A 24,455-nucleotide genomic window follows, 5' to 3' on the forward strand; every position below is an offset into this window, starting at 1 on the left:
TAGGAAGAGAGCCAAGTGGAGTTCAAAGCTTACGCTGTTCCCTTTTGCCCATGCATTATTTAGATTGGCATTTCAGTAAACTGGGTGACACCGGAGCTGTTGGAAATAGTCTTCAAATCTAGATTAGAAATTGCCTGCCTCTGTGAAGCCATCCACAGGTGCCTCTGCAAATGAACCACCTATCAGTAAAGTGTAGAATTAAAAGTTGCCTTTAACTGACGTTTAATAAAACCTTTACATTTTTATTGTGCTGATTGCAAGAATGTAGACCTACTTTGTGCATCAGGCAGATCAGTCTTTTCATAAATTCCATTCTGCTGAGAACAATACACTTTTGGGTGGTGATACTGCAGTTGTGCAATTTTCTCCCTGGGGAAATCCACCAAGCCGCCACATTTTTAGATAGACTCTGAAAGTGGGAGGGGTGGGTGGGACTACCGTAGGCTTCAACCTGTGTGCATTCAGCATGATGCACATGGCAAATTAAAAAATGCAAAATTTTAAAAAAAGGAGGGGCGGAAAGTAGTTCTAGGAAGAATGACTTTGGCAATCCCACCTGCCATTGAATCTAATGGGTTTTGACTATATGCAACTTTTGGCTTTAGGCACAATTCCCAGAACGTTATCCAACAACAACAACATTGCCCTTCAACACAAGATCTCAGAATAAAATTGTTGAAGGCTAATTTGTAGGCTAACTGTATTGTTATTCCAAAAGGTTCTTAATGACAAACTTCCCTGTTCTTTTGATTTGTTAGATTTTTCTACTGATGTCTATTCATTGCTTGTTCTTTGATCTTGATGGGTTTATGATGCTTGAACTTTGCAAGCAGCCTTGAAAATGCTTTTATTTTTAAATGCAAGATATAAGTGATAGAAATTTGTTAGAAGTGTTAGAAGGAAGTGGTGGGATAGCACTGGTGCCTTCACAACTTTTGCCTGTGTAGTCATATTTTCCTGATTTGGGTTGTTAAACTCCATCCCTAGTTTATATGTGCCACTAAATCGGGGCTCACTTTGACTCTCTCTGTCCATGGTGACATCTTGGCACGTTTGGAGGCAGTCTGACACCAAGTTGGGACTTGGAGGCAAGAGATTTGGTCCACTTCCTTTTCTATTCTTTAAAGTTAAAGATTTGTTGAGGTTTAGATTAGGAAGCCTTCTTTAAGACAAAGTTCTCTGATCTTCTTAATTTGGCAGTTGTTTGTACATGCAAGATTCATTGGTTTTATCTCTGCCCCATTGATTGTGACAGATCAAATATAAAAATATTTACATTAATTTGCTGAACTAATTTTGCTGTTGTGGATCTGTACTATTAAAGTATGCACTTTCTTTTTGTCTCGGATTCTTGACAGGATGGGCTGCGGGGAAACGGCTATGAAAGAATTTCTAGCTGCAGTTCTATTCTGAAGACAGACACAGAACTCTCAAAAACTTCAAGTGACAGTGAGCTGCAAAAGGACATTCGGATACAAGACTCCCAACTAGCTGAATGGCCTGTAGTAAGTGCAGCCCAGCCTAGGGTGGTATGTGGAACTGACCGTGCCCTTCCGGATGACTCTGAGATTACGTCTTTGACCAGTGACCAAAGTCATTTCAGCGACCAGCCGCGGGCACACTCAGAAAATCTCTCAGACTCCAGCCACAATGTTCACACTCCCTTGCCTATCGCCACAGACACAAGTCTGAAGGGGCTGACAGGTACCACCAAGGCAGCCACAGGAAAAGAAGCGAGTGCCTCAGCACAGGCAAAATTGGCTGCGGACACCTCTTCTACAGAATCTGCCAAACAAATTACATCCATTACTTTTGCATCCCGTAAAAGGACATCGTCTTCCCGGGTGCCCTGTGCCAGCATTCCTGAAGCCATTCCTTTGGAAACCCAGTCGATTAGCAATGAACAGCTGGAGTCTAGTAAGCTGCATGTGGGAACTCCTCAACCCTGCGCTTCTGCGAGCATGACAGCCGTTCATGTGCCAGATAAGAGTGTTGAATTTCGTCCGGGTGGAGACGGCCATCGTCATGTGCCCATGGTTGTCAGCAAGGAGGCATATCCTCAGGAAAAGAGTTCTGTCTCTATAGAGAATTCCCAGCCGATTTGCACTGATCAAAAGGTCCACTCAGTTACAGAGAATCGGGAAGAAACCCAGGCTGCTTACCAAGGCATTACTGGGCTAAAAAGATACGACAGGCCTTTAGTTAACGCTTCTGATAATAAATTTAACCCAGGAGAAACTATGGGTGATCCTCTCCGTCCCTTCAACCCACCTCAACAAAAGGCAAAGGATGCTTTTCAAGATGTCTCAAGAAGTTTTGCTGGTATTCCTCAGCCACACTTTCCTACAGGCAAGGAAAGTACATTGACGAAAGAGAACAAATCTGCCTCTGATCAATATTTATGCAGGGCTGAAGCCATGGACACTGGAAGCAGCAGCCCGTTATCCACTTCCTCCCCAGATCACATTTCAACGACCATTCCAGTCTCTCCTTCATCACCAACCCGGAAAGCCCTGTCTGGTGTCCACATGACCCTCTCTCCAAAGCATGTGGAATTGCCTCTTCCTAGTTTAATAGATGCTGGCGCTGAAAAGAGACGAGTTGGTGGATTTAAAAGCGACCCTCATCCAGCAACTCTAAATGATCCGAGTCATTCGTTGGAAGTGACCTCTAATTTGAAACCCACAGAACATTTCACAAGCATCCAGGATTCTGCATACTTTCCAAGATCACCTACACCAGATTCCCACTTTAAGCATTCCCATGTTCCAGTTGTAGCAAAACCAGCCCCAAGTCAGGAGCCACTGGAGATCAGGCAGATTTTCCCAGTTACAGACCGAGGGAGCGCAAGAATACCGGGTTCGTATTGGCAGAGTCCTGAAGAGAACTTAAAAACCACGGCCTCTTCCCAAACGGAAAAGATGTCGTCGGATGCCATCACTCAGATAACAACAGAAAGCCCTGAGAGGGCAACTTATTCTGCCGAGATATTTGTTAGCAATGACAGCGGTGACGTGGAAGCTCTGAGACCTTCTCATCGAAAGAGTCATGAAATTCTGGGTACTGCAGCTGCTCCCGTGAGCCACATGTCCGTTTTGAACAGGCAGGCTGGTGAGAAGTTTAATTTACTGTCCTTTGATCTGAAGAACTGTGCCTAATGAGCAAGGCAGCCTTGTTCATATTATATATTATCCCCTCTCAGTTGTGAGACCTACTTTCTCCTTGAGGGATATGTGAGCAAATCTACCAGTTTAGCTTGTGAATCCACTTCCACAGTTTCTGTGGGATGGAAAAGTCATACAAGGCAGGTGAGAGCCTTGTTCCTTACAGACCTTTACATGGACCGAAGTGTATACATTTAGGATCCTAGCTATGCCAACATATTATAAGGTTAAAGTAGTATCGCATTTGGTGCTAATTTTGTGTCCTTGTCTTGTCCACCTTGCTTTCCATGCCTGCAGGTACGCCAAGGTTGCTGCCATACAAACCACCTGGGAGCTCAGAGATGTACTACGTTCCCTGTCCAAAAGAAACCCTCAGACTCTCGCGGGTCCGATCAGAGACTACCATGGAGAGCTCCCACTCAGGTATTTCCTGTTGCTCCAAACTTTTATCTAAGCTCCTCAGTACCATGACTGTTCTCAGCAGAGCCAGGGAACTGACTTTGCATAAAATGCAAGAGCGTAAGCAGTTTGTTGTGCTGTGTTTAAATTTGTTGAATAGAGTTGAGCTGCAATAGTCTAGATTTACAATAGTTGTCGAGCAGAAACAGAACTCGTATGTGTGCTTTATTTAAGCTTTGCCTTTTGGTTTAAAATGGCTTTTTATATTTGAATGACAGGGGGAACAATTTAGTAGCTAGAAAGGCAGCACGATTTCTTTCTACCAGTGTTGGTGGACCCTAGATGTTTTTAATTTTCCTGGTTCTGCTTTGAACTACTGCATCATTCCAGTTCTTTCTCTCCCTCCAGCAATGTTTCCCTCTTTTGTTCCAGTTTTCTATGTGTTTTTATCTTTAGGTAAGGTATCAGTGAAGTATTCTGGGAAGCAGTTCAATGTTCAGGTTAAACAGATACCCAAAATGTTTGCGTTGTCTGTATTTGTACAAGAGCTTAGTTAACCTGTACTCTGTACATACTCAGAGGCATGCTTGCCTTTATTACTACTTGACCTGTAAAGTGGTTCTGAATAATGCTGAGTCCTACCACTGAATGGGAAACAGATTCCTTCTCATTTGGACCATCTTTCTAAGGTGTTGGACAGTGCTTCTTATTTGTTAAGTTCAATCACGAGACTGGCATGAATTTATTAGTCTTTCTTCCTCAAAGCAGGCAATAGTTTTGAGCTTCTCCCTGATCAAAAAGATGACCTGGTCAAAATTGGACCTCATGTGCTTTTAGGTTCTGTTGTTTGCCTATCCTGTTTGGTTGGAACCGGAACCAAGAAGACATAGCTAGTGGTTGGAATTCTGTGAACGTAGTTCTGTAATGTTCAGTTTGTAAGTTTATTGTTCTAGCTGAAAGTCATGACAAACCTCTAGCAAATAATACAGAACATTCATCCATAGTATAAGCCAACATCCCTGAAGTATGAGAGAGAAGATACCAGAGACACCATCTAGCTTGATTTCAGATTAAACCTCCGAATCACCACAACTTGAAGTGATTCAATCTAACTCATTATTCCTGTGTGTTATTAAGCTATTATTTTCACTCAAAAGAAACCCAACCGTTTCTGCCAGGGTGTACCTGTTTGCTTGTGTGAACAGAGGTTTCAAAAAGCAGTCTCTTGGATCTCTAAATAAGAGGCAGGCTAACAGATAATGAATGATCTCTTCCACCTGAGGTTGACCACAGACGCGAAGTCTGTCTACATAGAGGACCTTGTTGTAGCATCCATCCAAGACCACAGTGGAGTTCAGTAATGAGGATGCTTGTAATCCTAGAAGGCATACATCCACTAAATTAACTGATAGAGTTGGGATATGTCTCGTTTAATTGGGAAAATGTTAGGTGACCAAGTGCTGTTGACCCAGAATATAAATTGGCTTCCGTTGTAGACTTTAGAACTGTTACAACACAGAAACATGCTGCTGCAGGATGTTTATTTTTTCTGTGTCATTTTAAAAAATGTACTTTTTCCTTTCCCAGTCCTCTTTCGTATATATGCATATAAATTGGTCTCCCCATTCTCTGTCTTCTAACAGGATCAAACGATGCCACCCCTCCAAAATTTCCAGAACAGGTACTTGGCTCAGGGGATGAGATTCCACGAAGTCCTGTAGCTATCAAGCACAGAGAGGGCATCTATAGTAAAAGGGCTATTCCTAAGGAGGCTTGGACAGGAGAAGATGCAGGAGCACAGGAAGGTGTCAAAGGTAACTATTCTTCTATGTGTAACAAGAGCTGCTTTTGTGCCATCTGAATATTTATTACAGTTTGGAAGCCTCTTATGTGTTGTGCTAGATCTGGAGTGTCCCAAGAATGATTGTTTTGCTATGGGAGTTGAAATAACTTGTTGCTGTTGCTATAATCTGCCCTTCACCAAATGCTTCCAGGGGGAGCTAGAAAAATATCTTGGTTGAAAACAAAAACACACTACAGTGGTACCTCGGTTCTTGAAGTGCTTGGCTCCAGAACAAATCGGCTCCCGAATGCCGCAAACCGGGAAGTAAGTGTTCCGGTTTGCGAACGTTTTTTGGAAGCCAAACGTCTGACTCGGCTTCCGCTTCAGTGCAGGAAGCCGCACCTTGGTTTTCGAATTGTTTCGGGAGTCGAATGGACTCCCGGAACAGATTAAGTTTGAGAACCAAGGTACCACTGTATCATTAAAATATCAAACTAAAATTACGAAATTACAGAGTCACAAAAGTAACAGAAGAGCAGTTCAGAGCAATAGTACCGGAGGATAGTTTTAGGATGCCATGAAATGATGCTCTTTTTTATTCATCAGCAAAAGATGGTGGATGAAGATGATTTCTGAAAATGAAGGGCAAAATGATTAGATGCTGTGATCCCTGGAAAAAACACCTCGAGCCACAAGTAGTCTTTTAATGGGGGGTGGGCAGTGAATTTCTTAAGGGCAGCTGGGGAGTAAACTGTTAACCCTTCCTTCCCCCAACTGTAACCTCCAGGAAGATCGTACGCACCTCTGGCCCAGAAATCAGGCTTAGAAAAAAGTTACAAACTGTTTTTATATATGTGAGTGTGGTGCTTGCTGTTCCCATTTGTGGCCATGGATCTTCTACTTTTGAAATTTTTGATATCTGTATGGTAGTTTTTGTTATGTGAATGGTGCCACAGACCCACTGGGTGTGTTAGGCAGACTCCCTGGGGTCCATGGACCACCAATTGGGAACCACTGCCTTAAACCAATGCTTCTGGTCTGGACCCACTGCTTGGCTCCATAACCGAACCTAGAAACCTGGTCTTCCCTTTGTGCTCTTTCACTCAGTATCCTCTGGCAGTGCAGAACGAGCCAGCCAAAGTTTCTCTCACTGCCGAAGGAAGGAAAGGTGTTAAAACAGAATCTGCAAATGCCAAAAGAATTAGAGCAGAACAGCATAGTATTTTAGGGAGAGTGTGGACAGAATATATGAGCTTTCCCATGCAAGCTTTATAGGTTCATAACCGGCTGCGTTTCCACGTAAAAAAATCTCAGCGCAGCAACATGCTCAGAAGCTGAAGGAGAATTCTTGCCTTTGTGCCTTTGATCAGCTCTTGCCATGGAGTGACATACACAACTCTTGAAATGTTGGTATTAGAAGGAAGGGAGGACAGAAGAACGTTGGGGAGATGAGCACATTAAAAAATGTTCATGCCTCGGGCGAGGGTGTGTGTGGAGAGCTGTGTGTTCTGCCAGAGAGAGGGAAAAAACCCCCAGCCTATAACTAGATAATCTAAATTCAATAGCCCGAATAAATGCAGGCAGCCGTCCATTTTGCACAGCCTTATTTTAGCTTGAGGAAAGAGTTTGCACTGCCGTTTTATTTTCCTGACAAGATTCCACAAGTCTAGGCCAGCATAAGCAATTATTTTTGTTGTTGGTCTAGCAGAGGAGTAGAGTAGACAACTGCTTGCACAGAGAAACTAGTCTTCTCTGAGTTCATTTATACAACTCCATTTATAACTGTTGTTATTGCTCTGGCCCATAAACAAACTTGGAAGTGCATTGAAATGGATTTTAACCGTTGTGCTTATTAATTTTATTTGTTTCACTTCCGTTGTGTTTATGTTTTTCATTTTGTATTGTTGCTTTTTCATTATATTTATCTTCTTTTTTTGTATAAGTTTGACAGTTGTCTTATTTTTAAAGTTACTTTTTTCAAGGGATGATTTGACACGTTCTTCTAACTTATGTCACATTGGGAAAGGTCTGTTTTGAAAGGGAGCATACAAATCCCCAAATTAATGTATAAAAAGAAAATAAACTAAACATGTAAAGAGACTGCGTCTACAGTTGATGAATAGGTAAAGGTAAAGGTACCCCTGCCCGTGCAGGCCAGTCATGTCCGACTCTAGGGTTGTGCACCCATCTCACTTAAGAGGCCGGGGGCCAGCGCTGTCCGGAGACACTTCTGGGTCACGTGGCCAGCATGACGAAGCTGCTCTGGCGAGCCAGCACCAGCGCAGCGCACGGAAACGCCGTTTACCTTCCCGCTATAAAGCGGTACCTATTTATCTACTTGCACTTAGGGGTGCTTTCGAACTGCTAGGTGGGCAGGAGCTGGGACCGAAAGACGGGAGCTCACCCCGCCGCGGAGATTTGAACCGCCGACCATACGATCAGCAAGTCCTAGGCACTGAGGTTTTACCCACAGCGCCACCCGCGTCCAGTTGATGAATAGCACTGTCAATTTAGAATGAGAACCATCATGTATTGTAGCTGGGTTTTTTTCCAGCCAAACTTAAATATTTCATTTTCTTTTCCCTTCCTTTCCCCCTTTAGGAAGTCCCAAAGTCCCAAATCCCTTGGAATCTGTGGCAGCTACCCATTCAGTGTTCAGATCTGCTCAGTTTTACCTGCATCACCCAGTGCCTCTGCAGCATGGAATTGACTTCCTTGCTGGGAATGATGCCTTGGGACAGTATGCAGTGCAAGAGCGCCCAGCCCTTCCTTCAAAAGACATTTTCCAGTACGACGGAACATCCAGAAGAGGTCAGGCAGTTTTCTCTCCGCACCAGCCAACAGGAGAGGAGAGGTTTTCTCCACCGAATTTTGAGCCAGATTACAGTGTGCTGGAGGAATTGAGGTTCAATGAGACTTTGGAGAGAGGCTCTCCAAGGAAGGAACTAAAACAGCCTGATGTGAGGAAAAGTGGCCACAAATTGTCCAAAGACCAGCTTCTTCCAAGCAGCCAAAGGAGCAGCTTAAAAGAGAAGCGGGTAGCCGATCTCCCAGCAATGCAAAGTGCTCCTTTCACAGGCAGTTTAGATGAACTCTGGGCTAAATACTTGGAGCGTCAGAAGCAGCACCAGCTACGTAGTCCGAGTGGCAGCAGCAGAAGTGAGCTGTCTCTGGTAGAGCGACTTGATAGATTAGCCAGGCTTCTGCAAAACCCGGTTAGGCACACCCTGGTGCCTGCCAAGGATGAAGATGTCCGTGTCCAAGTGGAACCAAAGGGGAAAGAGTCAAAGAAGATCAGTTCCCAAGCAAATAAGGCGTACAAAGGTAGAGTTGCAATCCATAGCCCCAGGGGAAAGGCGGAAGAGAGCCCAGAGGACACCAGCAATACAAGGCTATCAAAATCTAGGCACTGTAAAGTTGGCAGCGCCACAGCTCTTTACCACATGGATCGAAATTTGGAGCAGCGTCGGAATTCGGCAATTCTGAGCGACACCTCTTCTGAAATGAGGCCTGTGAAAGATTCCAGCGTGTTAACCGACATCACCTCCGATTCAGAAGTGACTCAGCCCGAGACGGACACTGCGTCTCGGACGGAGGCAAGTGTTTCCGTTTCCACGATTGACACAGAGAGGCTGATCCGGGCCTTTGGGCAGGACAGAGTGCAGGTGTCCCCCAAACTGTCCCAGCTCTACAGCGCCATCCGACACCAGAAGACGCGCTCGGAGAAGCACGCCAAGGGGAGCAGGAAAGACAGGGCAGCAGACTACCAAAGAATGGCTCATGCTGAGCCAAAAAGAAAAGAGACCCAGGTAAGTATAATAAATAATAAGAAGAACTTTTTATTTATACCCCGCCCTTCCCGGTTCAAAAACCGGGCTCAGGGCGGCTAACAACAAATTTGAAACACTTAATTGTAAAAGCAGCATAAAATACAGTATAAAAACACGAATAACAAAATTCAAAGTTCAGAAATCAATTTGGGGGAAATCCATCTAATAAGCATTAGATAGTCCTTCCCATCTTTCTGTCATGGCCTGCTAAGCTTTGCAATAATAATAATAATAATATTTTTTTATTTATACCCCACCCTTCCCGGTTCAGAAAACCAGGCTCAGGGCGGCTAACAACAAAACTTAATTGTGATACAACAAAAAACAGCCTAAAATACATTATAAAAGCATGAATAACAATAAATTCAAAGTTCTAAAATCAATTTGGGGGAAATCCATCTAATAAGCATTAGATAGTCACCAGGGCTAGCTGGCTGAATTAGTCCTACTTGGGCCAGCGAGGAGGCCAGGGGAGAATTAGCTGTGGGGTCTCAGAGCGGGTAATCTTCATAAAAGGGGAGGGGGAGGGAAGAGAAGGGAAATAAAAGATCAGACTGAATTCAAATTAAAGGCCAGGCGGAATAGCTCTGTCTTATAGGCCTGACAGAAGGAGGTTAAATCCTGCAGGGCCCTAGTCTCATGGGACAGAGCATTCCACCAGGTTGGAGCCATCACTGAAAAGGCCCTGGCCCTGGTGGAGGATAGTCTGACTTCCTTAGGGCCTGGGACCTCTAAACCAGTGTTTCCCAACCTTTTTTGGGCAAAGGCACACTTGTTTCATGAAAAAAATCTCGAGGCACACCACCATGCCAGATGGGGAAAGGTCACTTTTTACTTATGTAAAAAAAAATAAAAAAATAGTAACAGCATAAAAGGTAATGGTTAGGCTAGCATCCCTCTTCCAAATATGCTAGGTTTTTATTTGCAGGGACTGTTCTACATGGGAAAGCATTCAGCACTGTCATTCTCCCATCTGCCATCTGAATTGGTACTATTCTGGGTCAACTTACTCTGCTGCATGTGTAGATGAAAATGGCACCAAGTGTGGGGGAGGGGGCAGAACAGGTTTCAGATACAGGATATTAAGCATACACGTACTTCAGATTGAACTGGTTGCTTGCTTTGCAAGTTTTCATTTCCCAAATGACTGCCTTGGCAAGCGCAATACCTAGCAGGCTCAACGCCGGTCTCGCGCTGCCGCTTCCCGCGCTCTCAAGGACCTGGGAGGAGGAAGGCGTGAAGGGAATCCCGAAGGCGCGAAAACCTCGCGCATGCGCAGGCCTTCCACCTGCGACAGCCCAGTAGGCCGGCCGAAGCGAGCGGCGATGGGATGTGGGAGCTCGCTCGCTCGCCGCCCCGCATGTGCCTATGTGGGGCACGTTACAGCCCCGTGACGTCAGCGCCACGCAGGCAGCCAGGCAGGCAGACGGCGAGAGCCCCGCGCTGGGCGGCCTCTCCTCGCCGCTGCCGCCCCGCCTCTCGCCGCCCGACTCGCCCGCCTCCCTCCCACGGCACACCAGGCAACATCTCGCGGCACACTAGTGTGCCGCGGAACACCAGTTGGGAAACACTGCTCTAAACTAAGGTCCTCTGCGGGGCAGACCAGGAGAGGCGGTCCCGTAAATACGAGGGCCCTAAGCCCAAGTATGTGGCATAGGAACCTGTAGGGTAATCTACAGCAAAAAGTTTACTGTGATCTATGATCTGCATAAAACAGGTGAAAGGAAAGCGTGACAACTAGCCTTTAATTTGAAGATCAGCTAAGCTATGTGGGCGGAGGCAGGCTAATCTTCATTGGGGTCTCTCTGTCTTTCTCCTCCTCCACTGCATCAGCTGAGCTGAGGCCTCTGCGTGTAAGAGTATGGAAAGGTCAGCCTTCTTGTCCTTTAGCTTTTGTAAGCAGCAGGTGAAATGGTCTTTAGCTGTGCCTTCATTGTACATCTTTAGACACTGGGCGAAAACGTTCCTCTTCAACCAGGCCTTTGGCTGATTAACAGCCCACGTCCCTTTAAACGTTTTTGTGGGAATCGGCTTTTTTGTTTGGCTTTGTTTTTGTTCTTGTTTTTATTATGTACTTTGTGGCCTTATTCTGTGGTTCATCCTGATATCTCAGAACAAAGGGTGGCATACAAATTTTAGTAGTAGCAGTAGTAATAATAATAATAATAATTGTAATAATAATAATCCTGTCCTACTTCATAATATAGATGGGGACATGACGTAATAAAGAGGGGGCATCATGTCCACTGTTGTTGCTAATTTATATGCCAAAGTGGTTTCTTATAATCACTCTGACTCCCCCTCCCCTTTCATAAGAACTTGCATGAAAGCGGCCTCCCAATTTTTCTCACAGGCCCATATAAGTTCAGCACAAACAGTTGGGCCTGGTCAGCATTTAAGGTCCCCAACCCTAATCTGCGGGTTGCCATCTGATTGGATTTTATTCTGATCCTGATCTGATTTGAGGATGTATTTTAATTGATTGTCTGGTTTTATGTTAATGTGTTACACATTTGAAGTTAGCCGCTCTGAGCTCGGCTTCGGCTGGGGAGGGTGGGATATAAATAAAAATTATTATTATTATTATTATTATTATTATTATTATTATTATTATTATTATTATATTGGGGTCTCACCCCAGATGGAGGCCAGTAACTTTCCTTCCGTACCTCCCCACCAAGCAACATACATTCATCCAAGCTGGAAGCCATGAACAGGGGGGATAATTGTCCCATCCTCATGACCACAGAAGTGACGATTTCTGAAGGAAATGGATGTGGACATTGTGTTCTAAAAAGCTAGCTAGCTTGTTTTTCAGAGCCAAGGTGGTGCTCTTTGTGTGCGTGTGAGAGAGACTGGCTGATTTGATTCCTTTCCAAACACCGAGAAACGAACTTGCAGTCCTCTGAGACCTTCATGCATCTGCCTGATTCTTTCCTTTAGGCAACGGACTCTTTCATTTCTTCGGATTCAGTTTCTACCCTCAGCAGCTCGCTTGGACCAAGCCCTGCTCTCAGTAGCAAGCGGAGCAGGCGGATGTTGAACAAGGCTGTCCAGGCAGGTGAGCAGCTCTCATCCCGACTCTTGCCTTCATGTCTGCGCTCTTGCCTTTTTGTTGTGATCCTCTTCAGAGTCCCTCGCTCTTACTTCAGTCAGCCAGGTGTGCTTGCAGAGCTTTCTCCGCCTGCACATCTTTGCAGCTCAGATCCTTTCAAAAAACGGATAACAAGTTGAACTCCGGTGAAATGGCACTCCCCTTCCCTCCACGGGCTTCTTTGATGCTAGCAGGTAGTTCCTTTGTCCGTACTGTGGGCTTTCTTGACTCTGGTCTCGCAATAAATCTTGGGTCAGAGAACTGACTTGTTCTGTGTGGTATTTTCCCCACTTGCAAGCACAGTCGTAAACTTTCTCACTACTGCAAATAATTGTCCGTTCTCTTGCTCAGACGGCTGGAGCTTCACTCCTTATTTGATGATGTGAATCTTGCTCTTATCTGTTGTGTGATTTCTGTTCTGGGACAAAACTTATCTAAAAACGGAGGCCAGTTATATACAACCGTGTACTATCCTCACCCACTATTAAAACTGGAGCCATGTACATCCTCCAGTTTTCTGCAGGTCTATACAGTGGTGCCCCGCAAGACGAATGCCTCGCAAGACGGAAAACTCGCTAGACGAAAGAGTTTTCCGTTTTGGAGGTGCTTCGTAAAATGAATCTCCTATGGGCTTGCTTCGCAAGACGAAAATGTCTTGCGAGTTCCTGCTGGTTTTTCCCCCCTCCCCCCTTTTTCTAAGCCGCTAAGCCGCTTATCAGCTGATCCGATCAGCAGATAAGCTGCTAAAAGCTGCTAATGGCACTAATCCGCTAATCCGTCAATGGGCTTGCTTCGCAAGACGAAAAAACCGCTAGACGAAGAGAATCACAGAACGGATTCTTTTCGTCTTGCGAGGCACCACTGTACATTATTGGCAGAATGAAGAGTTTTTGAGTTGGAGGGGACCTAAGGACATGTGCTCCAGCCCTCCTCCTCTGAGGCAGGGTGAGGGATGCAGGAATTCCACATTTCATAAGACAGGCATGGTTCTTGGTGTGTTTTGTTTGGTTAAATCATGGGTAGGCAAACTAAGGGCCGGGGGCCGGATCCGTCCCAGTCGCCTTCTAAATCCGGTCTGCGGATGGTCAGTGTTTTTACATGAGTAGAATGTGTCCTTTTATTTAAAAGCATCTCTGGGTTATTTGTGGGGCACAGAAATTTGTTTATTCCCCCCCCCAAAAAAAAATATAGTCTGGCCCCCCCCCCAAGGTCTGCGGGACAGTGGACTGGCGCTCCGCTGAAAAAGTTTGCTGACCCCTGGGTTAAATCAAAGTTCTCCCTGTTAAGATATGGAGTCCTCTGCTGCATCAGGCCGGAGTTCCACCTAGTCTAGCATTCTGTTCTCATGCCCGTGCAGGTTGAAAAATGAGTTAGAAGAGTCTTCTGAAATTTCTGATCCCATTGTGTGGTTTCAGCAACATGTTCAGTGCTTGGATGCAGACTCTGTGCAGGGCTTCTTGTTCTACAGACTAATGTATATTGGGGGGAAAGCAAGTATGTATATTCAGAAAATGAACATGGAAGCACACGTGACAAAATCAATACATGGAAATAATAAATCCTGTAGCTAGGCTACTATATCTGATGATTTTGCTGTGTGTATGTGTCATTTTTCATTCTGCATAGCTCTTCGCACTGTTCATTGTTGCGTGAGCATCCTTCAGAATTTCAAGGAAGGAGATGTTGCTACAAGTCCTGGACATTCCAGTTTCTGTCCAAAAATACTGTATATTTCTCATATTTTTAAAGACTCAGAAACCAAGAGGAAAGTAAAAAAAGAAGTCAGGATCTTTGCTTTTCATATCTTGTTTCTGTTTTATTAACTTTGAGCAGGTTTCACATGTGGGTCTAATTCCAGAATTTAATGCTACTCTGGGTTATTTGTGGGGCCTGCCTGGTGTTTTTACATGTGTAGAATGTTTGCTTTTATTTATAATGCATATATTATATATATTATATTATGCAAATGTGCGTATTTTTCAATGTGTCTAGAGCAGACCGTGTCAAGCCAGCCCATAATCAGTTTGCAATGTGTGGCCTTCTGTGGTAAACATTGAAAAATCAATTGTTAAAATACAATTAAACACCAATTGAATTAAAATAGAATTACATGCATAAAACCTGTTTAGAACATACCACTATCAAATCCCTTTCTTTTGAACCCCAGGAGACTTTGAGATTGTGAACAGCGCCACCAAGAAGCACACCCGAGACGTCGGCCTGACTTTCCCCACTCCGACACCCAGCCAGGCGAGGCTGCGGGAAGATCCCGAGAGTGGGACGGAGGGCGAATTTGCTCAGCTGGATGGGTTCCTTCTGGAAAGCAAGGGCAAGCAGAGGAGGCAGCATGGCAGGCTTCTTGCAGAGAAAAAGCCGAGGAGGAACAAGCCACGGTGGCGGCAAGGTCTCTGACCAGCGTTGCATCTTTTGTGAATGAGGAAGGACTCGCGTGGTCCTCCAGACTTTTGTCTGTTGCTCTGGTGCCATAAAAACCAGCAGTTAGCTGCACGTAGAGGAGAGCGCACACACATCATAACAAATAAAAGGTGGCTATAAAACGCACCATTGTACCCACACACCAGTAGATTGATAGGGAGTTACATGTGCTACTGTTTCTTCTGTAGCCGATTTCCCTGTCCTGCCCCTGTTGATAGGCTCGTTCACGGCTATCCGTGGGATGAATCTTTGGTTCCACTAGGGATGGGGAGTCAGACAATTCTGACAAAGAGCCTCGGGGCAAGACGAAGGCAGGCGAGCCTGCGTCAGCCTGCCTCTAGGATGTGGCCATAAGCAAAAAATAAATGAGAGTTCCAGGTTAACTTTTGCAAATACAGTAGTACCTCAGGTTAAGTACTTAATTCGTTCCGGAGGTCCGTTCTTAACCTGAAACTGTTCTTAACCTGAAGAACCACTTTAGCCTATGGGGCCTCCTGCTGCTTCTGCGCCACCGGAGCACGATTTTCTGTTCTTACCCTGAAGCAAAGTTCTTAACCTGAGATACTATTTGTGGGTTAGCGGAGTCTGTAACCTGAAGCATCTGTAACCTGAAGCGTCTGTAACCCGAGGTACCACTGTATGCTATGTAGCTACTGCCCTTTGATCAGAAGAGCAAGCAAAATACAACACAGTCCCTGTCTGTAGTGGTTGGGAGTTACTCGTGCGTAATCCTGCTCCGTTTGAGCATCGGATTGCCTGGTTAAACCCTCCGGACTACGCAGCCCATATTTGCGTGGCTGCCCTTAGTCACTCGTAGAATCTGTCTTTGGGCATTTCTTAAAGCGTTGCCAACATAAGAGTTGTTTGACGCCCAATCGTTTCCGCCTCTCACTGCGCGGGAGTCTCCTGCGCAGGGTGGGCATGGGCAGCGGGGTGCTTGGGCTCTCCTCGCTAACTTCCAACGAAGAGTCCTGGAGCCCCTGCACCTCCCTGTCCCATTGCTCTCCTGGATCCCTGGTGTTACACTCATTCTCTTCCCCTTCTTCCCGGCTAAGTCTCCCTCTAGCGCTTGGACCTTCCCCTGCAGAATCAGAGACCCTCTCCTTCTCCCGTGCCTCTGATGGCAGTTCCCTGACACTGTCCGAAAGGGGTTCTTAACCCAAGGTACTATTTCTGGGTTAGCAGAGTCTGTAACCTGAAGCCTATGTAACCCAAGGTACCACTGTACAGGCATACTTCGGGTTGAGCATTTTCGGGTTGCGCTCTGTGGCGACCCGGAAGTAATGGAACGCGTTACTTCCGGGTTTTGCCACATGCACAGATGCACAAAATGACGTCACACGCATGCACAGAAGTGGTGAATCACGACTGGTGCATGCGGGTTGTGTTCGCTTCAGGATGCAAACGGGGCTCTGGAACGGATTCCATTCGCATTCAGAAGTACCACTGTAAGTAAATACAATATGGGGTGTGTGGGATCCTAGTTCATATGTTCCTATCCAAAACACTCTTGGTCTCAAAACTACCCAAAAGCAGGTAGATTGCATTGCTTAATCCAGGGGCGAGGAATCTGTGGCCTACCAGATGATGTTGTGTTGCAATTTGCATAATCCCAGGGAGTGGGGGATTGGAGGGCCCCTGCCTTGCTTAATCCAGGAAGTGCAGCTCAGCTTCAAATTCCAAGAGATTCTGAGGCTCACTTCCCCAGAGGCATCTCTCGGGAGTACCCACCCCAACCCCAGATCTCTTGCTTGGTTTTCTTGTGCAGTCACGCTGGCCCTGCAGATACTGCTACTACCACAGTCTTAAACTTGTTTAGCGCAACACAACATGCTAGGCACAGGCCAGGAAGAAAAAGGGTTCTATATTACACTGCCACAGGTTGCTCTTATTTGGTTTTGTTTATGCAATAATAATTCACACCCCACATCTTTGAAAGGGCTGTCAGCGCTGCAGGCAAAACATGGAAACATCATATCATATTAGAACAATGAGGAATAAAACAAAAAACAATTCAGCAGCAAAACCACTTATTTAACCTGCAAAAAATAAAATCAGGGAGAGAGTGCAGCCCTCAAAAGTTGGTTTAAATGGTTGCCAAATTACCCCCTGCCAAACCACCTGGGCCAGTGAATTCCACAGCCTGGATGCTTCCATGGAAGAGGACCAATCCTGTGCCCTTGTCCTCTGCACCTTCAAAGGCAGGTCATGCAGCAGGTCCTCACCTGGTGGCTGCTGTGTGCCAGTACAGAAGACAGGCCTTCAGACACCCCAAACAATTTAAGGCTTTAAACGTGCTAATAAATTGGGACCAGAAGCAAACAGATTTCGTTTCATCATCAGGAGATCTGGGGGATTTTCTGCTATCTGTCTCCTAAAGCTATGAAATAGCAGACTGATTAAAACTATACAGAGCAAGATGTTTTAAACAAACACTGCATGAGGGGAAAATATTTGTTCCTCAGCTTTGACCGCACGCTGACAGTAAATCCAATACCCTTTTGTATTTACTTTTCCATACCTTTTTGGGTTTTTTAAAATTTCTTATTACTTCTGGTTGTAGACAATGCAAATCATAGCCTAGTCCTTGTTTTTGGTGGTATAAAGAAGGGAGGGGAAGATTCTCAGATGCAAGAGGAAAGAATGACTATATGGTACTTCAAAAACCAGCATACACATCAGGAGTCTCTGGTCACTGTGGCTTCTAGGGAGAGAGATGGCAGGGAGGGTCATCACTGTGGGGATATACCAGTGGGGACACTGGGTTTCCTCTGCCAGAGTGTCTGCACAGCGACAATCCCAACCCCCTTTCCCTCCCAGTAAGCTGCCGTGACCCAAGAGCCAGAAGCCCAAGGATTCACCCCTGTTCTCTTTGCCATCTCTCCCTGCCCCCCATGCACATATCTTATGTTTTCCCCCAAGGATTCTTTCAACAAAGAAAACAAATGCTGAACCCCAAAGCAAAATAAGATCTGTTGATAATAATCCATAATTAATAATGATTTGCTATACTTTTCCATCTCTTTTTAAATCCCATCAACCAACATTTTTGCAAAGGCCTGGTAAGAGTGCAGAGCATTTAATGTACAGTGGTTACAGACGCTTCGGGTTACAAACTCTGCTAACCAGGAAGTGGTTAAGAACTTTACCCCAGGATAATAATGGAAATCGTGCACCAGCAGCAACAGGAGGCCCCATTAGCAAAAGCATGCCTCAGGTTAAGAACCGTTTCAGGTTAAGAACGGACCTCTGGAACGAATTAAGTTCTTAACCCGAGGCACCACTGTACTAAAATGTTGACTTCCTCTCCTGGATTGTTTGCTGCTTCCATGCTTCTTCACTCTTTGTTCTGTGCCATTTTATCTTTGCTAAATCCCTAAATTTGGGGAGTGGCATACATTATATATGCAGCTGTGATGTGCCTATGTCTGCTCTGAACATCGTCTTGGAACTTTTACAGTTGCAGAGGACAGCCCAGAGCAAAAGGGGGCAAATGGCGGAGGTAGCCCCCTGTTTTCGTGCCTTCTTGTCTTTTATAAGTGAACTGCAGCGGGAATGAACAATTTACATTCCTTTTTTTTTAAAGCGTTCTTCTTTCCCCTGCCCCAGGGGTTTCCTGGTTTGTTTCGGCAAAGGATTTGAAACCTGACTTCAGAAAAGGATCCAGCTACGTTTCTGATCCTGGTCCCTCCTGGTTTGAAGCCGTGCCCGACCCGAAGCCCTGGCGAGAGCCCCTCCGGGAGAAAAACTGGCAGGAGGATCACAGCGAGCTGCAGGTGTGTCTGATGGCTCCATCGAGAGACGTTGAGAATAAGCCGCCCCCACCTTTTGTGAAAATGACACTGCAGGTAAAATCCAGGCGCTGCCTTGGACTGCTTGCCTGGCTTTGGCTGTCCCATTTGCAAGTGCTTTGGTTGTCAGATGAACTGAGCCACCCATCAGTTTAACAGATGCAGCATGTGTGCCTCTGTGTGTATCTATGTGTCTGTCTGTGTGGTGTAGTGGTTAAGAGCGGTAGTCTCATAATCTGGTGAACTGGGTTCGCGTCTCCGCTCCTCCACATGCAGCTGCTGGGTGACCTTGGGCTAGTCACACTTCTCTGAAGTCTCTCAGCCCCACTCGCCTCACAGAGTGTTTGTTGTGGGGGAGGAAGGGAAAGGAGAATGTTAGCCGCTTTGAGACTCCTTAGGGTAGTGATAAAGCGGGATATCAAATCCAAACTCTTGTCCCCTTCTCTCTTTAAAATATGTAAGGGCTGGGCAGGAATAGAATAGAACAGCCTTTCTCAATCTGTGGCTCCCCAGATGATGTTGGACTACAACTCCCATCACCCCTGGCTAGCAAGGCCAGAGCTCAGGGATGATGGGAGTTGTAGTCCAACAACATCTGGGGACCCACAGGTTGAGAACCGCTGGAATAGAACCTACTTTGCCTTCCGTTCTACCCTTATTCTAACTCTAATGGCTCCGAGGGCCGATCTTTTCTGCTGGATGGGGCCCATCCTTCTTTAGCATAAACATGGCATGTGCCAGCAGGGAAAAGATGATGCTAACAACTGCTGGGCAGGTGGGGTTTGCACAGCCCCCACTGGTTCAGATGATGGAATAGAGGAAATGTAAAGCTGTTTGTCTGCATTCACCAGCTTATCCCTGCCTTCAAATTCCAGTCCAAATCAAACAGTTCTCACGCTTCCTGCACTTGACATTACACTTCTGATGGCAAGGGGGTTGTGAGGATGGGGGAAGCGCTCTCATCCTGCTTCCATTGCGCTTTGGCAGATCTGGCAGCCAGCAGGCTCTTGTGAAGCCCCCTCCCCAAGACTAATATTGAACCGTGTTAATTTCCCCATGTATCCATTTCATTTACAGTCACCGAGAGGCCTCCCTCATTGCACGGAGACTTCTTTTTGTCCCATGTGCACACTCCAACCAGCTTGTTTAAGCTTAAGTACTTATCCCTTTTACAAAAATGTAGCTACGCTTATTCCCAGCCTGGTATCTTTCCAATTGGTTGTCCAAGATCAAAGCATTTGTTAACAAGACCCACAGAGAGATCCCTTCGCCTTTTGTAGATGCAATATTCTGTACATTGCGTGCATAATTCTTTTCTTCTGAGGCATGCTTTCAGTGCTTTGTTAATGGGGTTAGCTATTTTTGACATTTCCTCAGCCTTAAGTGGAGCTTCTGAAGCAGCTCTTATTTTTGTTTTCCAACTCAGGAGTCTCTTGCACTGCACCGTCCTGATTTCATCTCCAGCTCCGGGGAGCGTGTGAAGCGCCTCAAGCTAATAATGGAAGAAAGGAAACTGCAGAGCATGCTCCAGGGCGAGAGAGAAGAATTATTTAATGCTCGTGAAGAGAGAAGAAGTTTCCATCTTCCTAACAGAGGTGCCTTCCTTATTACAGACATGGGTCGCATGCCAAAGGAGGGGTGTTATGCGTCTGGGGAAAGCTGGGCAAGGCCTTTGCTGCTGAAGAGGCAAGCCATTGCTGAAGAGGCAAGCAGCTTGTCTCTCTACACTCCCTATTGTTGTAAACAAAAATATGCCCTTTTCCCTTATGGGGTATCCAAGAGCCCATATAGAGTCCTTACATAGGTTCCCTATTGGTAGGAGAGAATAACAGAGGCCAACCAGAGAATATTGAGAAGCAAAGCAGCTAGTAAGCTTGATCTTTATTGATCTGTTGCAACAGAGTGCTCCCCTCACCTGCAGGAGAGAGGAGGAACCCAGAAAAATGGCGCACAAGGCCTTATAAAGACTTTTGAAATTCCCACCCTGTAGATCAAGACCACCCCCAGAAACATCATACACACATCACAGGAGGGGTGTAACCTAAGACCACCCCTCAGATACATCACACCTACATCACAGAAAAGGTGGCCTTAAAACAGAAATTTGAATGTTGTTTTTCTCCTGTCGTTGTTTATCTCCTGTCTGCCAGGTCACTTGATTGGATTGCCTGGGGAGCCTGGCCAGTCTTTTGTAGTGATAAATACTTAGTTCCTGGGCCAGGTCACAGGCTCACACCCTATTCAAACACAGACATACCCTTAAGACAGGATTTGCGAAGGAAAAGACAATGGGGAGGCTTTTCCATTTTCATTTGACCTTGCAGAGAAAACATTTGGTCAGTTTGGGACAGTTTGCAAATCAAAATGGTTCCAGGTTGGTCTTCCTGTGCTGATCTATGTATGTGCTTGGCTGGTACACTTATGAACATTTAACATATATCTGAGACCTCGAAGTTCCTATCACACTATGCATTCCAGTTGTTGGGAATCACAAGTGGAGAGAGGGCTGTGGCCTTCCCATTGCGGCATCTGGTTCGCCACTGTGATGACAGGATGCTAGACTAGTCGGGCCACTGGCCTCATCCAGCAAGGCTTTTCTTACATCCTTCCATTTGGCAGTGGAAACTGCCATAGCAGAAACAGCAAGCAGCCAGACTCTGTGTGCGCCGCTCGCTCCTGCACAGTTATATCACATCTTTGGATCAAGGCTGCCATATATTTCCCTAGCAGCAATGATGGACACAAGTCGTGTCTCTCTGTAGGGCATGGCATGGCGTAAATAGCCAGTTTTATATTCAGAAAAGGCTAATGGGCAGTGCGCTGTAGGCTTGGAGAGCTGCCCTGTTTTAACCCCAAACAACTAAAAATAGATTCAACCTGTGACTGAGCATTGCATGGCCATTTTTCTGCAGAGTGGCTGTTCATAGACGATTGTTGCCATGGATTTTTCTTTCTTTAGCAAAGCACATTCTTGCGGTGGTAAAGGGTGTTAGAAAAGCAGCAAAGCTAGAGAAAGTGCCATTTTTGCTCCACTTGCCCATGGTATGCTGATTTTACTTAGTTGCAAAATCATGAGGGGTGTGTGTGTGTGTGTATTTGTATTATAGTAGTAGTTTTTAAAAAACAACAACAAACCACCAAGAGCGTTCCACCAGTTCGGAGCCATCACTGAGAAGGCCCTGGCCCTGGTGGAGGATAGTCTGACTTCCTTAGGGCCTGGGACCTCTAAGCTATGATTATTCATGGACCTTAAGATCCTCTGCGGGGCAGACCAGGAGAGGCGGTCCCATAAATATGAGGGCCCTAAGCTACAAAGGGCTTTAAAGGTCAAAACCAGCACCTTAAACCTGACCCTCTACGGCTTCTGTGGTCCAAAAAGGGTCAGGAGGGAGGAGCTCCCGTCTCCTGGTCAGATTGGCACAATGGTCTTTACATCAGAGGATGAAGCACAAGACCAGGGGTTGGCAACCTGCGTCCCATGGGCCACAAGCGCCCCATGGGGGTCATTTAAACCAGTGTTCCCCAACCTTGGGCCTCCAGCTGTTTTTGGACTACAACTCCCATCATCCCTCGCTAGCAAGTCCAGTGGTCAAGGATGATGGGAGTTGTAGTCCAAAAACAGCTGGAGGTCCAAGGTTGGGGAACACTGATTTAAACAGCCCACAAGCCGCCCCCGAACTGAGCCGCCCACTCGGCGAGTCCCTGCGCACTGCGCTAAAACAGCGCAGAGCGGAGACTTACTTCCGCGGTGCCGGAAATTGCGTCTGCGCAGACACAATCCAGCCCACAGAGCGATCTCCGCAGGAGTGAACCAGCCCAGGTGAGGTAAACCTTGCTGACCCTTCACAAGACCTTGTTTCTGAGGACTGATGGCCCACTCTTAGCATCACCAGATCTTACGAGCTTCTATCTTGGCACAGCATCTTGGAGGATGAGATCAGTTGTCTGGCGCATTAACGTTTTGAATTGTGCTGTACTCATCATTTTTCCTGCTTTGTTTAGACTACAGGGCTATGCAGAAGAGAAGAGCAATTTCCAAGAATGAAATGGTTCAGAGATCAAAACGGTAAGGCTGCTTTTGATTGGAGGACAACCCTGTTATATTTTTGCATATGGATAAACCTCATATATTCATTTTCTAACGCGAGTTAGAAAATGAACAAGATAAAAAAATTCCTTCCAGTAGCACCTTAAAGACCAACTAAGTTAGTTCTTGGTATGAGCTTTCGTGTGCATGCACACTTCTTCAGATACCTGAAGATACACTTCTTCAGATACCTTCAGGTATCTGAAGAAGTGTGCATGCACACGAAAGCTCATACCAAGAACTAACTTAGTTGGTCTTTAAGGTGCTACTGGAAGGATTTTTTTTATTTTGACTATGGCAGACCAACACGGCTACCTATCTGTAACTGAAAAATGAACAAGGCACAAGATTGGCCGTAGATATCGGGGCCTGAAAATCCAAAGCACATAATTTCTCCACCCCTAATTTACGTGGGGCACAACCCAGCAGAAATGTCATTCTCTGGAGATGAAAGTGGCTGGCCTGGAGAAGTTAAAAGAGGCAGAGAGGTTGATGGATAGGGCCTTTGGGTTCATGAAAGCTACATCCCACTCCCAGGATGACAGCTCCCTCGCTGTGATGGAAAAGGTCTTGGGGAAGTGTTATGGGTAAGCAGTATAGTAGACAAATTTGCTGATTGATACCGAAGGACAGTTAATAATAACAGAATCCGAGGGCATCCAATGAAGCTGATTATTGGAAGATTCACAACAGACGAAAGGAGGGAATCATTCACACAGCACATTGTTAAAGAGCGGAACTCCCTCCCTCAAGAATTATCAATGGCCACCAGCTTGGATGGATTAGATAAATTAATGGACAATAAGACTTCCTATGGCTGCTAGCCACCGTGGCCACGGTTTAGCTCAGGCATAGGCAAACTCGGCCCTCCAGATGTTTTAAGACTACAATTCCCATCATCCCTGACCACTGGTCCCAGTACGTTTCCGAGCACAATTCAAAGTGTTGGTGCTGACCTTGAAAGCCCTAAACGGCCTTGGTCCTGTAAACCTGAAGGAGCGTCTCCACCTCCATCGTTCAGCCCGGACACTGAGATCCAGCGCCGAGGGCCTTCTGGCGGTTCCCTCATTGCGAGAAGTGAGGTTACAGGGAACCAGACAGAGGGCCCTCTGGAACACCCTCCCTTGAGATGTGAAGGAAATAAGCAGCTATCCTATCTTTAAAAGATATCTGAAGGCAGCCCTGTTCAGGGAAGTTTTTAATATCTAATGCTGTACTGTTTTTAACATTTGATTGGGAGCCGCCCAGAGTGCCTGGGGAAACTCAGCCAGATGGGCAGGGTATAAATAATAAATTATTATTATTATTATTATTATTATTATTATTATTATTAGCTAGGGATGATGGGAGTTGTAGTCCCAAAATATCTGGAGGGCCGAGTTTCCCTTTGCCTGGTTTAGCTCCACTGTTGGAGGCAGGGTGCTTCTGAATACCAGTTGCTAGAAATTGCATGTTGGAAGAGTGCTGCTGTGCTGGGGTCTTGTTTGTGGGGTTCCCAGAGGCATCTGTTTGCCAACTGGCCTAGATGGGCCTTTGGCTTAGTCAATTAGAGCTGCTCACAGGCTATCTGCTGAAAGAGGCGGTTATTAAACCGCTTCTTAAAAAACCAGCTTTAGATGCGGCCACGATAGCCAACTATCGCCCAGTCTCAAATCTTCCATTCTTGGGCAAGGTGATTGAGCGAGTGGTTGCTGAACAACTCCAGGCACGCCTGGAAGAAGCGGACCATTTGGATCCCTTCCAGTCGGGATTCAGGTCTCATCATGGGACTGAAATTGCCTTGGTCGCACTGGTTGATGATCTCCGGCGGGCTAGGGACAAAGGTGAGAGCTGTTTCCTAGTTCTGCTGGATCTCTCAGCGGCGTTTGATA

The 24,455-nt window shown here is 45.9% G+C and overlaps 1 protein-coding gene across 5 annotated transcripts in view; it reads left to right on the forward strand.

Moving 5' to 3' along the window:
* Positions 1-24,455, forward strand: part of ALMS1 (ALMS1 centrosome and basal body associated protein) — a 73,861-nt gene that overhangs the window by 38,745 nt on the left and 10,661 nt on the right. For 3 of the 5 annotated variants that reach the window (XM_083520395.1, XM_083520392.1, XM_083520393.1), the window contains exons 9-17: positions 1,359-3,111; positions 3,462-3,587; positions 5,207-5,377; positions 7,948-9,155; positions 12,120-12,237; positions 14,438-14,674; positions 18,316-18,554; positions 19,924-20,092; positions 22,500-22,563. In XM_083520395.1, the coding sequence (XP_083376521.1) occupies positions 1,359-3,111; positions 3,462-3,587; positions 5,207-5,377; positions 7,948-9,155; positions 12,120-12,237; positions 14,438-14,674; positions 18,316-18,554; positions 19,924-20,092; positions 22,500-22,563 (4,085 nt within the window). The remainder of the gene's footprint in view (positions 1-1,358; positions 3,112-3,461; positions 3,588-5,206; positions 5,378-7,947; positions 9,156-12,119; positions 12,238-14,437; positions 14,675-18,315; positions 18,555-19,923; positions 20,093-22,499; positions 22,564-24,455) is intronic. The other 2 variants (XM_083520396.1, XM_083520394.1) reach the window with 1 other exon arrangement.

The sequence above is a fragment of the Podarcis liolepis genome, assembly GCF_965112155.1.
Source record: "Podarcis liolepis genome assembly, chromosome: 9".
In the NCBI taxonomy this organism is placed as follows: domain Eukaryota; kingdom Metazoa; phylum Chordata; class Lepidosauria; order Squamata; family Lacertidae; genus Podarcis; species Podarcis liolepis.